Source organism: Anser cygnoides, chromosome 4 (assembly GCF_040182565.1).
Source record: "Anser cygnoides isolate HZ-2024a breed goose chromosome 4, Taihu_goose_T2T_genome, whole genome shotgun sequence".
NCBI classification, from domain to species: domain Eukaryota; kingdom Metazoa; phylum Chordata; class Aves; order Anseriformes; family Anatidae; genus Anser; species Anser cygnoides.
Window position 1 is genome coordinate 27,404,377 of NC_089876.1, and position 12,668 is coordinate 27,417,044.

General features: G+C 42.1%; 1 protein-coding gene across 1 annotated transcript; it reads left to right on the top strand.

Annotated features, from left to right (window-relative positions):
- Window positions 1-3,487: 3,487 nt before the first annotated feature.
- On the top strand, window positions 3,488-12,333 carry NIPAL1 (NIPA like domain containing 1). The gene is made up of 6 exons (XM_048072937.2): window positions 3,488-3,501; window positions 6,896-7,163; window positions 8,499-8,555; window positions 9,124-9,214; window positions 10,042-10,202; window positions 11,206-12,333. Exons 2-6 carry the CDS (start codon window positions 6,938-6,940, stop codon window positions 11,808-11,810), a joined length of 1,140 nt encoding a protein of 379 aa, XP_047928894.1. The 5' UTR covers window positions 3,488-3,501; window positions 6,896-6,937; the 3' UTR covers window positions 11,811-12,333.
- Window positions 12,334-12,668: the final 335 nt, after the last annotated feature.

The window sequence follows — 12,668 nt, forward strand, 5'->3', positions numbered from 1 at the left end:
CAAACAACCTAGAACTTCGTTCAACAATATCATCGGAGAATAGGTGACCCTACAGGAGTGCCAGTAGCTCTGAATGGGCAGTCAAGTTTTCTGTTTAGCAGAATTTTATTTCAAGCTAAAGTAACACTGGAAATCTGCGCTGATTACATGCAATAATGATGCTACAACATGGACAATGGTGATTCCATTGAGATTAATTCTCTTTATTTCAAATAAAATCATCAATATATGATATTGTCACTGATAAAAGTGGTAGGAAATGCACAGTAGTTAAAATAGGTTTCATATATATATAGCCTCAATTGTCCTTCATTCATTGTAGTATAATAGATCAGAAGACAATATCTGTGTATTTTTCAGACAACTTGTATAGGAGTGATCATTACACAGCAACTACAGCATTTTAATCGTATCGAACTGCCATCTAGAGACAGCGTTTCTTGTACCAGTTGAAGTTAGGTCCTTTATCTGTTGTTCCTATGGGTCCATACTTAATCACCAGTATTTGGGGCAGGCGGGGTTCCCATGGTCATTCCTCCATGGCCACATGCCAGGACAGGTAACACGGCTCTCTGCAGCTGCCGTATGTAGTGGAGCTCATGTTTGGACCCTGATGGGCGGCAGCAACTGCACACAGAGGACAGAAATGCAGAACAAGGAAGCTGAGCAATAATGACAGGACTTCAAAATGCCATAGGCAGCTTTCCTAATAAATACATACACAAATAAAAAGGAAAAAGGAAAAAAAAAAAAAAAGCACATAGAACTTGCTTCACAACTGCACCTTTACTAGCTACACAAACTTTGTTTAGTTAAACCATTCAGGGTGAGCACAGCAATAAGGTTTTATTATTAAGGCACAAAAATGAGGTTTCCAATGTCAATTTTATTTATAAATGTGAACTTATAAGATTGGTTTAGGGGGTTCCATTTTTATTGAAAACCAACAATTAAGATCAGTGCTTGCTTAACAGCCAGTTTCATTGCATTGTTCACTCATTGCATAAGTTACAGAATTTTAGTACAACTTTACTTTTGCATTTTACATAAATTTCATGGAAAACAGTATAAAACCCCAGCAAGGTATAGCAGGTTTTCATAACATTACCCTTACAGTTCTTTTGGAAAAATGCAATCTGACATAGAATTTGACTGCTTTGACTGTTAATACATACATATCTATTATTTCATACACCAAAAGGACTGATCTTTGCTTAGCAATAGCTGGCAGAGCTCCGCTGACAAAAGAGGAGTGGCACTGATTTATTTGAATTAGTTGAAGAGGCAGGCATTGCTCTAAATCAGTCACATGTGCCATTTCAAAGGCTAAACTAGCATCTTTTTCCTCTTCACGTCACATGTTAAGATTGTATATCAAGACTTTATTTTCTCACCCAGTTGACCTTTACATGTCATCCAAAGCAAAGATTAGTCCTTTTGGTGTATGAAATAATAGATACTCAACTACTTTCAAAGAACCTTGAGACAAGGCCAGGAAGAAAGAAAGTACATAAAATTAATTTATCAACAATGATATATTTGTCTCAAAGTTCTTTGAAAGTAGTTGAGTATGCAAAATACTATAAATCATCAATGAAAAATACACACATGAACCAACTCGCTTCTGTAATTACATCATAGATTGCAAGTCCATTGTCTTTGATTGTTAGCTAATTTTTTTACTTTTTTTTTCTCAGAAAAAGTTTCAGTGTCTTCACTATTTATTGCAGATTTAAAAACATGAAGCATGAGCTATATAAAGAAGTATATATATATATACTTCATATATTTCAAAGTATATATATATTTGTCAAGTAACAAGTGTATCTCAAATATTTTACTCCTTAATTAAAAATACTTTGATGTCCATCATCTGCTGAAATAGTTGGCCAATAGAGAAGCAAATCTGCAGAAGTGTTAACCGCATATTTTCTCAGCATTCATGTTCTGGGTACCACAAGGAACACCCCAGCCAGCAGGTGAGCAAGAGCTGCACCAGGGGAAGGGGTGGTCTGTGGCAGCTCGCCCATCTGCTGCCACACCAGGCCCGTGCAGATGCCACCACCACCCCTCTTCCCTGCAGATCTGCCAGCGGAGTTGCTTGCAAGCTCAACACTTAGCATGTTTCAGTCAAATTGCAGGAAGCTGGGGGAAATGGTATATTTTGACAGAAACAGAGGTGTGAACCCACGGAGTTGACACATCCGAGAGGGCACAGAGCAAAAATAGGAGCTGGGGGCAGAGTAATGGCCATTCACACACGTGGTTTTATCCTCCGGGCGTGCTTATGGTGTATGAGAAGATACAAGCCTGCTCTCAATTTTTCAGATTATGCTTTAAGATTTCAATATAACCGTTTCAACGAATATCTAAAATTATTGTTCCTTTGCAGTAGTAATCTGTGGTTTAGAAACCTTAAAGCTGAGAAGTCGAAATCTCTTGATGAGGCAGCCCACACGCGGTTCAGGCCACCTTCCACAGAGGTTCCTATAGTAGTAGTGACATCGTAAAGCGGATAGGTAATGAAATGCACCTGAAGAAATGCAATGCTCCTTTTCTTCTAACGTATGCAGGGCCGTTTATATTTTAAAAAAAATACAGAAATCAAAAATCGGACTAAGATCTCTCAGCCTAACCCCAGGACCGCACAGCCAAGGCAGGGAAATCTGAGTTGCTTTGCTGACACTGCAGCCGCGTTTCACCAGCCTGCTCCAGAGCCCATAAACTTCGCAGTATCAACAACCGCCGTCGTCGGCGTTGTGCTCCGAAGCCAGGCCGAGGGCAGCATGTCCCCGCACTGCTCTGGATACGTGTGCCTAATTCACAGCTGTTTGGCTCCACTTTGGGGATCTCTCTGCCTCCTGAAGGTCCTCAGACCACCCCAGGTAAGTTTGCTGGGCAACCCCTAGAAGAACTTCAGCCAGAAATCGCCTAAAAGCGTTTCACTGAAGAAAAAAAAAAAAAAAAAAGGGCTTCGACTTCTGCCTCGAAACTATTGATTGGGTAATAAAGATAATTGCTCCCCGGGACACCCCGAAGCCTGTCGGACCGGCGGGAGTCACCTCAGGGGAGGCGTCGCCGGGCTCTGCCCCGCTTCTGCGCACCGGGGGCGAGGGGACCCGAGGGGGGCTGAGGGGACTCGAGAGGGCACGGCCAGCCCCGGGCCGCTCCGCGGGGCCGCGCCTCGGGGTGAACGGGGAGGAACGGCACACACAGAACAACACGGAGCACGCCCAGCCGCTGGGCCGGGCCGGGCCGGGCCGGGCCGGGCCGGGCGGAGCCGCCAGAGGGGCAGCGGGTGGGAGCGCTGCGATGACGGCTGCCTGCGTAAGGGCTTCGCCCCGCCGTGACGTCACGCAGGTGCTCGGTGAGGGGTGTGACGTTGTGGGGGGGGGGGGGGGGGGGGGGGCCTCGTCCCCCTGCTGCGGGCAGCCTGAGCCGCCTGAAATAGCGGTGCGGGGCGCGGGAGGCGCTCCCTGGGGGGTCCCCCCGTGTGTTGCTGTGAGCGGGGTGTCCCTGGGGCTGGCTGGGGAGCTGCGGTTTGGATGGGGGGCGGCACACGGGTGGCCGGTGGTGCTCTCGGGTTCGGCTTCCCGGGGGGAAAATCCCTCGGGAGGGCAACGCGCTAGCTCCCCGCGGGGTGCTGACAGCCCCGGAGGGGCTCTGGGGACGGGTCCGTGGGGAGGGGAAACTGGCTTAGCTGATGACTTCCCTCCGTCGTCATTAGGCCGTTTACAATGGGTTGTAAAGTAGTAGTAATGCCCCGGCAGTCCCCTCCTCCTCAGAGCCATGGGGTGTCAGTAGTCTTTATACGCAAGTGGAGCAAACGGCACGTTTTTCAAAAGTAGAAAATGGTCAGTGAGATAAACAGAGGTCACCGCTGCTCAGAGGGGCTCTTCTCAAGTGGTAGGTGGGACGTAGTAAAGATCCAGTGCCTCTTTGTAAGGGTGAGAGCAAAGGTTGTGTTTCAGGTCGGAGAGGAACATCCCGTGACAGTCACTTACTGGCTTATGGGTGGCATGATTAAATTTTCATCATTGGGTGTCATAAAGTCTGCTGGGGAATGGAAAACTTACATTGAAAAATCAGTAATGTTGTATGGGAGGGACTAAGCCTGCTGTTCTTCTACAGCTGACCCCCAGTTCTCCGTTCACCACAAGAGTGAGGGGAGTGGTTATTTTCTTCACTGTAAAAACCCCGGTACAAACCTGCCTTTACAATCTCAGGTAGCTGAAAGACCATACTTCGATGAGTTTTTGTCTTGGTGCTTTCCTTTAATTAAAGGCAGGAGCTGTTGCTGCTTCACACACGAAGCCTGTAGTAGTAGCCCAGTAGTGTTACAACCTTTGCCGGGCCTGTTTAGCATCATTGTAAGAAGTTAAGCAATGCACTAAATGCTTTGTTCATTCTCTCTCTATTTTTTTATGCCAGTTGGTTTACTTCATAGCTTTTCCTTTGATCAAGCTACCTCTAAGAAACATAACTAAATCCATGTTACTTTGCTAAAATGCTGTCGTATTTGTGAGAGCTCTCTTTTCTTGGAGGATTTCTTGGAAAATCCATAGAGAGTGTATGAGGGCTGCTAGCCGTATATCCAGATTTTCTTGGATGTGCAGTTTTTTTTGCCAGGTGGCAGCTGAGAATTTCAAAACCTTCCTGGGATTTCTGGGCACCCAGCAGAAGAGGTGGCTCTGAGCACATTGCAGGGTGCTTAGGAAATCTTCGGTGACCTGGTTGTGTGCAGTGGACATGTGACATATCCAGGTCACGTTGGGTTTGCTCCGCGGGCAATGCAGACAACACATCTGTGAACATCTGCCTGGAAAATCCTGTCTGGCAAAATAGCAACCCTATTCCATCGTTAGGTGTTTGTTTTCTGATATTGAAGAAATTCAAACTGGAGGTAAAACTTTTGTTTCTATTGCTTAAATAGACCAGCTCACCCAGTCTGATAAAAGTTACGTGGTTTAAAATCATATGCTGCTACCATCCATTGTTCTGTGCCTTATATCAGATTTGCTTCATTCTTTTGTTATATATGTTCAGCTACAAGTGTCTGCCTCTTTTAAAGCACATTCAGTTCACTCTGTGACAAAACAAATTGAATACTTTTGGTCTTGAGGCTTCAAAATCCCACAGAAAATGGGGAAAAATCCATAAAAGGAGTGTTGAGAGCAGCAGTCATGGATGTACCCATCTTGTGGGATTGTCTTTATGAAATCTGGCTTAGCAATACAAAACAACTCCTGTTAGACAGAAACTTTCTTGGCAAACAAGGAAATGGGATTGCAGAGCCTGAAAATCAAACGGTAGCTTACTGCAGTGTGTTTGTGGCACACTGTGGTGCTGGACAACCGAGAGCAGGCATTCTTCCTTCCTTCGTTGTTTCTGGTGGTATCTCCCAGGGTTAGTGTCAGCGTTGTCAGCTGCAAATGAAAAGATGCTGGCAAACTTCATGCCATTTTTAATATTTATACTTTAAATATTCCTTCCTAAACAGTATTAGATGAGTTACCCATGGTTGCTTATTATTGATTGTGCAACGAAGTACTTCTGACACAACATTAATATTTCCATAGCTTAGGTCTGAACAGACACAGCAGTGTATCCTTTTCTACCAACTCTCCAAATGTTTTTTCAATTGGGGGAAAAAAAAGGTGTATTACTGATGGTGCCACTCAGCAGCATGAATCCTTCATGTGTCATTTAATTACAAGGGAGGCACAGAAAGCAAAATTGTTGCCTCCAATGCTTTATATGAATCACAATGGACTAAGCTTTTGTACTTCTGTATCAGCAGTTCTAGAATTTAACACATCTTAGCAATAAGACCTTTTTTTTCCTAAACGGAAAGCTATTTCAGCCTTATTGTATGATCCTCGCTGTTTGCGTGCTTCAGTAGTGAAAAGCTTAAACTTCTGCCTAAACTGCTGTATGCCCTCTTGCAGCATTGCTGTCTGTCCAGCGCTTCCCCATGCAAAATAACTCCTCTTTCTGTTCTTAGAAATGCAGTACCTCGTCTTCGTCTAAAAACAATAAACGTGCCTAGGCTAATTACAACAGCATCATTCCCACAGGCTCACGTTGGAGTGGTGCTGGTCAGGCTTGGCCGACTGAGCTTGCAAAGCTTCAGGCTCAGCCCAGGAGCTGTGTGCTTGGTGGCTGTACCTTGCAGGCTGCGGTCCTCCTCCAACTGCGGGTCAGTAAGGTTAGGTGAGAAGTTCTCCGAGCTGCAGCGAGGCCTCCACCAAAACATTTCACAAGTGGTTAAAGAAGATCTGGTTCACGCAATAGTTGACGAACATTTTTAGTACAACATACTAGTGGCCATATGCCACAAAGGTTTGCTTGCTATGTAGATTTTTTTTTCCTTCTGTTGTTTATTTGTCGTTCACAAATCTTAATTACAAACTTAAAAGCAAAAGCCTGAAATAACAGGAGGCTTATTCTGGTAGACAAAGTCTGAAATCATGGATTTAGCTATAGGTTTGTATTTTGGGGATGCGGTCTCTGTGCAACACAGAACACTTAATTTGTGAGGTTTCAGGTTAGCTTTTAAATATTTCAAGTTGATTTTTCCCTTTCAGATAATACTTAATTGCTGCATTCTTTGGTATTGCCGTAATTGCTTAACAGAGGCAATGTAGTGCAAAAATACATACAAAATAAGGTACGCACTGTGACTTGCAGGGTTGAGTGGTGACAGGGGCACCTGTCGGAACTGGGAACAGAACTGTGAGCATTGTGCAGATTTTGTGTTGGTGCTTCAGGAGTTATCTGCGGGGTCAGAAAAGAGGAGTACTTAGGGAAGATGCAGAAAGGAGCGAGGTGGGGGCTCTCTTGGAGCTGTGCCCGGCTGGTAAATCACTTGTTCTGCTTTCTTTCCCCCTCCCAGGTGCTGTTGTGCTCTCTGCCCTTGCCGTGACTCCTGCCCAGCATGGGGCCAGACCACCAAAGGGCCGAATCCTGCCCTTCTCCCCTCGCCTGTATGGATGGGATTTCCAACAACACAAGCCTGAGCCTTTCCACGCCTGCTGGACTCAAGTACCGGCTCTACCTCGGCCTGGCTTTGGCAGTAGGTTCCAGCATCTTCATTGGCTCCAGTTTCATCCTGAAGAAGAAGGGCCTCTTGAAACTGGCTGCCAAAGGAGTCCCCAGAGCTGGTAAGCAGCACTCCTGTTGGACTTGGTTTAATAGTTTAATTACACCTAATTCTTGCACTGACAATTTTAGGAACCTATCCTTGCAAGAGAGGGGGGTTAGTTGATATGCTGCGTGTGAATTACATCAACCCAGCTAGTTGTCTAAGGAAAGCAGGAATAAGCCAAGTTTCACTTAATTTCTAATCTGTTCAGAGGGTACAAACCAGTAAAGTCGACTTTATGACTTAGGATGCCTTTTTGTCCTTTCCAAAAGGGAAAAGCACAAAAGCCTCTCTTACAGCTCCGCAAAGCTGAGGTTCAATTCACAGCCTGCGCAATTAAAACTGCCAGTGTTTAACACTGCTGAACTTCAGCAGTGGTCACACATCCCCTCTTGGCTGCTGACAGAAATCCAGCATTATTTCTCTGCCTGCGTCTGCAGGGACTGAGTAGTCAGAAATCTTTGGGCTTTGGGGCTGACAGTGGCTATTAAAGCCAGTAATCTGGTAATAATCTCCTCCCTGCCAGCAGTTAGATACCAAATGAAGTTCTCCCTTTGTCTTGTCCTTCATAAAGCCTTCCTCTATTTTTTTTCCTTCATATTTCTTCCTTCTTTGAGCTGGAAAGGCTTGAGATGGTCACTAGATTTAGTTCCTTTTTAAAAACAAAAAGTGCAATGAGCTTTAGAAAAAGTTCTCAACACAAAAGGTTCTGCAGGTAGCTAATCTTCCGTTGATGGCAGCAGATGCAGAGTTTAAAAAAAACTATGGAGAGCTTTTAAGAACCCTCAGACTAATCTGATAGTTCTGTTTGTATGGTATTTAAATGTACAGCATTCACAGTTTTTCTTTTGTTGCATTTATTGCAAAATCTACTATTCCAGAGAACTTGAGTATTTGAAAAAATTGTTACTGAATATACAATTTACTTGTATTTTGTGCAAGAAAAATATCATGCATGCAGTGACATTTTTAATTTCTCTGAATTTAAATTATAAGCGGAGTCAAAAATGCGGTTGTGTATGAATATTTTGGATCTGACCTGGGAAGGCACCTCAAAGTGTTTCTTAAGCTCATCGCTATTCTTCACAGACATTTTATGTTTTCTTGGAACTTTTCCCCCATGTGTATTCAGTCAAATATTTCTCACAAGTACAAGTCGTGAAGAAGTAGAGTGATTGATTAAAAAATATCGGTCAACATCGAGCAAAATATTCTTCACATCACATCCAGATAGCTTGCTGTTTCAGTACTTTATAAGACTTGATCCAAACATGTGGCTGCAGGGTTGTTGTTGTTGTTGTAATAAGCTGATTTCTTTCTTCTAAGATGAGATTTTTTTTTTCCCTGCTTCCAGGACAGGGTGGACATTCTTATTTGAAGGAAGGGCTTTGGTGGGCTGGGCTACTATCAAGTAAGTCACCTCTTCTTTCAACTGCAAATAAATGCTATATAAAGCTGATTGTAAAGACACTTCTTTTAACTGAGGAGAGTGAAAAATTAGGGAATTAATTTCTTAAAAAGAATCTTCTTTATGACAGAAGCCATTCTAAAATCCCATCTCAAATAGTTCTTCTGCTCTTTGGGGCTCTTTGCAGAATTAAAGCCTTTTTTTCTGTAACTGGTCAAAAGCAAGGGGTTTGAACCTATCCAGCTTCGTGGCGTTGTCACTGCTCGTTCCAGGAAGGTGCAGTCAGTGCAGAATTGTTCTGTAAACGCCTGCCTTTGGCTTTGTCATGCTTTTTGGATGGTCATACTGGAGCATACAGTCCTTAGAGGACACATGTAACTTTCTTCAGTCCTCATTTCCATTATGTCCAGAAGAGGTTATACAGATAATTTTGAAATCAGAATTTGCATATTTTGTGTGGAAAAAATATTTTGTTTTATATTAGCTGTCAGATCTATCATAAAAAGTACTTACTGTAGCATTATTTCTGTTCCTTCTCCCCCATCTGATCCAAATGTTCTTTCTTCTACAGTGGGATTAGGAGAAGCTGCAAACTTTGCTGCCTATGCCTTTGCTCCTGCAACCTTAGTTACCCCTTTGGGTGCACTGAGTGTTCTCATAAGGTTAGTACAAATTGGAAGCAAACCAATCATTGACCATCTGATTTAAAAAAAAAAAAAATCTTTGGCTAAAAGCAGAGAACTTTAATAAGAAAACTGAAGGGCAAATACAGACACCCCCCCCCCCCCAAAAAAAGTACTTTTTGTTCCTTAATGGAAAGATCCCTTGCTTACTTAGAACTGAATTTCCTGCGTAGAGGGAATCAAGTGTTGCTTCAAAGACTAATACATGCTTTCCCAACAACCTTCCACATATTCTAGAAGGTATTTCTTAACAGCATATACCTCGCATACTGTTGATGCACAGTGGCTGTAATTTATGTCTTCCTAGAGAAATCAAGCTTTCATAAAAAGTCATATCCTGTTCTTCACATATGACAAAACTTTAAAAGAAAATACAGCATTCCTTAAAATATTTTCAAAAACAACTTTTGTTACAGGAGAAAAACTTCATATTAAGATACACTTAGTTTACATTTTGAGTTTCCTTTTAGTGTTGTTTTGTCTTGCTGAAGGCCTTCTGGAAAGAAAGCCAAGAAAACTTTAGCTTTTTTAATATCCACTGTTAAAATTCATGTTTGTTTTTTTTTAAGTATGAATGCCCTTCAAACGCTCATTATTTCCAATGTATGAAGAAATAAATAATTTCCCAGTACTGAAGCAAATACATGAATACGACTATCACAGAAGCAGAAAATGCATGGATTAAACTTTCAACAAACCTTCTGGGAAACAGCTTATTAGCAAAATTGAATTACAGTATTTTAAATCTAAAGCTCTTATTTTTAAGCTGGTGGAGCTGAACCTTCTATTTCTGTTTTGCCAAACAGTGCTATATTGTCATCCCATTTTTTAAATGAGAGGCTGAATATTCATGGCAAGCTGGGCTGTGTACTGAGCATTTTGGGGTCCACGGTCATGGTTATTCATGCCCCTGAGGAGGAGGAGGTCACCTCACTGGATGAGATGGAAATAAAGCTGCAAGATCCAGGTCTGTAGGCTTAACCTGCCATGTTTCATGGCAGGCATTTACATGGCAAACTGTGTGTTGGTGAGTGAGTGAATTAGGATCTGTGATGGGAAGGTCCTGGCTACAGAGCTGTACTGGGCTGACTGTACTAGGAGCCCAGAATCCCTCAATATCAGTATGTGCGCTGAGGGCTTCTGCACACACCATAACATATTTCCCAAGGATGCAGGTTTAAGAGCAATACATCTTACACAGCTTCTTGCAAACTATTTGGCTAAGAAATGATGTACTGCTTCTTCCTGCCTTCCAGCCCTTTGAGGAGTTCAAAGGCTCTAACTGAAGTTATCTACACTTTAAATAGATCACAGCTTTTGGTTAGTTTCACCTTCAACCAGTTCCTAAGTTATTCCATTTGAATTGCTGTCCAATTCTAAGTCTTAATTACTGCTTGCTTTAAGCAGACACATGTTCATATTAATTCAAATGATGGTAGCCCTAGGGTATGTTTCAAGGAGAATGTGTTTGAGAAATGGAAGAATTTCACATGGAGAAGTGTAGCATAGGACAAAAATAAGCTAAATTCAAGGTAGCTCATACATTCAAAAATTCAGCTAGGGTGATCTCTTGGAACCTTTTGTTAAATATTTTTTTATTATAACCATGTGTGCATGCACCATTTCCTCAAAGACTCTACTTACTGTTTTAAGGAGATGAGAGACAGTCTTTAAGCTGATGGGGGGCGGGGAGGGGAACACTTTCTTTTGTCTGGAGATTGGAGAGAGTGTCACAGAGTATTTTTTTTTTTATGATTTTCTGGTGAATCCATTTAAATAGTCTAGTAAACATAGTTGGCATAAACATTTTAAATACAAAGCATGTATTTTAGATTTATTTCAATGAAATTCTTCAGTGGATGCAATTGCAATGAACTTGTGCTACAGTTCTTAAAGTGTTAGAGAAATTGAATAACTTTTAGCATGTACTTGAATACAGCCTGATATTTCATCTTTCTTCTGTCCTACAGTGTTTGTTGCCTTTGCTGTTCTCCTGACAGCTGTTGCCCTCACACTGATTTTTATTGTGGCTCCAAGGAGAGGTCAGACAAATATACTGATCTATGTTTTAATTTGCTCATTCATTGGTGCCTTCTCTGTCTCATCTGTCAAAGGCCTGGGCATTGCCATTAAGGAAATGCTGGAACGGAAGCCGGTTTATCGACGTCCCTTGGTTTATGTTTTGGTGGGAATCCTTGTGCTCTCAGTCAGCACTCAGATCAACTATCTCAACAAAGCATTGGACGTGTTTAATACGTCTCTAGTGACACCTGTTTATTACGTGTGTTTCACCACGACGGTGGTGGTGTGCTCCATCATCCTGTTCAAGGAGTGGAGCAGTATGGACCTGGATAATATCATCGGGACCCTTAGTGGATTCTGCACTATAATCATCGGCATTTTTCTACTACATGCTTTCAAAAGTACTGATATCACCTGGAGTCAGTTGATGTCCACCATTGCAAAAGAACCATCAGTGCCACGCCACGAATATGAAACCTCTCATACTTTACTGGAGAGCTTGGAAGACCCAGCTGTGGTTTTTGAGGAGGACAACATTTTATTTAGTCAATGAAATCTTAAGTGATGGTTCCTCGTTCCAGTATCACAGATTGCAGACTCAGCCCACCTGTGTCTACCAGAACATTCATCTTTGCTGCAATCCTCTGGAAAAATGTCTGTAAAGGGAGTTAAATGTGGGGACACGATTCTCTGTGTGTGCCAGCTGTTGGTAGTGACGAATGAAAATGTTCAATAATTAACATGACGGTCAGAAACACGGTGGTTATTAGGTGTCAAGCAATGAATACGTTTGTCCATTTTTATGTGGTATCTGCTGTTGGAGAATTTTAGCGAGAAAGAATGATCTTCGTGTTTACAAAATGCAACCTTCCCATCTTGATTAAAGATAATACCCTTGCTAAAGTAACAAGCACTCTTATTATGTTAGTAGCAGCTTTTGACCACCTACCAATGAATCTTGAATAGACAAAAAAAAGAAAAAAGGAAATGTGGTTCTTGGTAACCAGCCTCCCTCAGAGGCCATGTATAAAAAGCAAAGTTTTAGCTTTTCTACCTTAAGACTCCTGAATAGATTCCTAATCGTGAATGTGCATGTACTTCTTATTTCAAAACTATGACCAAGATGCATTTTAAGAAAAATCAAGCTCATGACAGCCATTAAAACAGTTGCTGTTGGCTTAAAAAATTACATAAGATGAAAGAATAAATTATTCAAAGGCAGCAAACCAGAACGGACAGTTAAGAGTTTCCACACTGTTTTATACTATTTTGAGGATTAAGACGGGTATTAACATATTTCCATTTTTTTCCTAATACATAATTTTGCTAATTTCCTATTCATCAGAACCCAGTTAAGCTTTTTAAAAGATTGTCTCATTTTCCAGAAAGGTTTGGTTTCCAGAAAGGTTGG

Bases quoted from the DNA above. Each gene is read 5' to 3' on its own strand.
- NIPAL1 (XM_048072937.2), top strand. From the start codon at position 6,938: ATGGGGCCAGACCACCAAAGGGCCGAATCCTGCCCTTCTCCCCTCGCC. The intron at 7,164-8,498 runs GTAAGCAGCACT...CCCTGCTTCCAG, and splicing joins CAAAGGAGTCCCCAGAGCTG to GACAGGGTGGACATTCTTAT. The intron at 8,556-9,123 runs GTAAGTCACCTC...TTTCTTCTACAG, and splicing joins GTGGGCTGGGCTACTATCAA to TGGGATTAGGAGAAGCTGCA.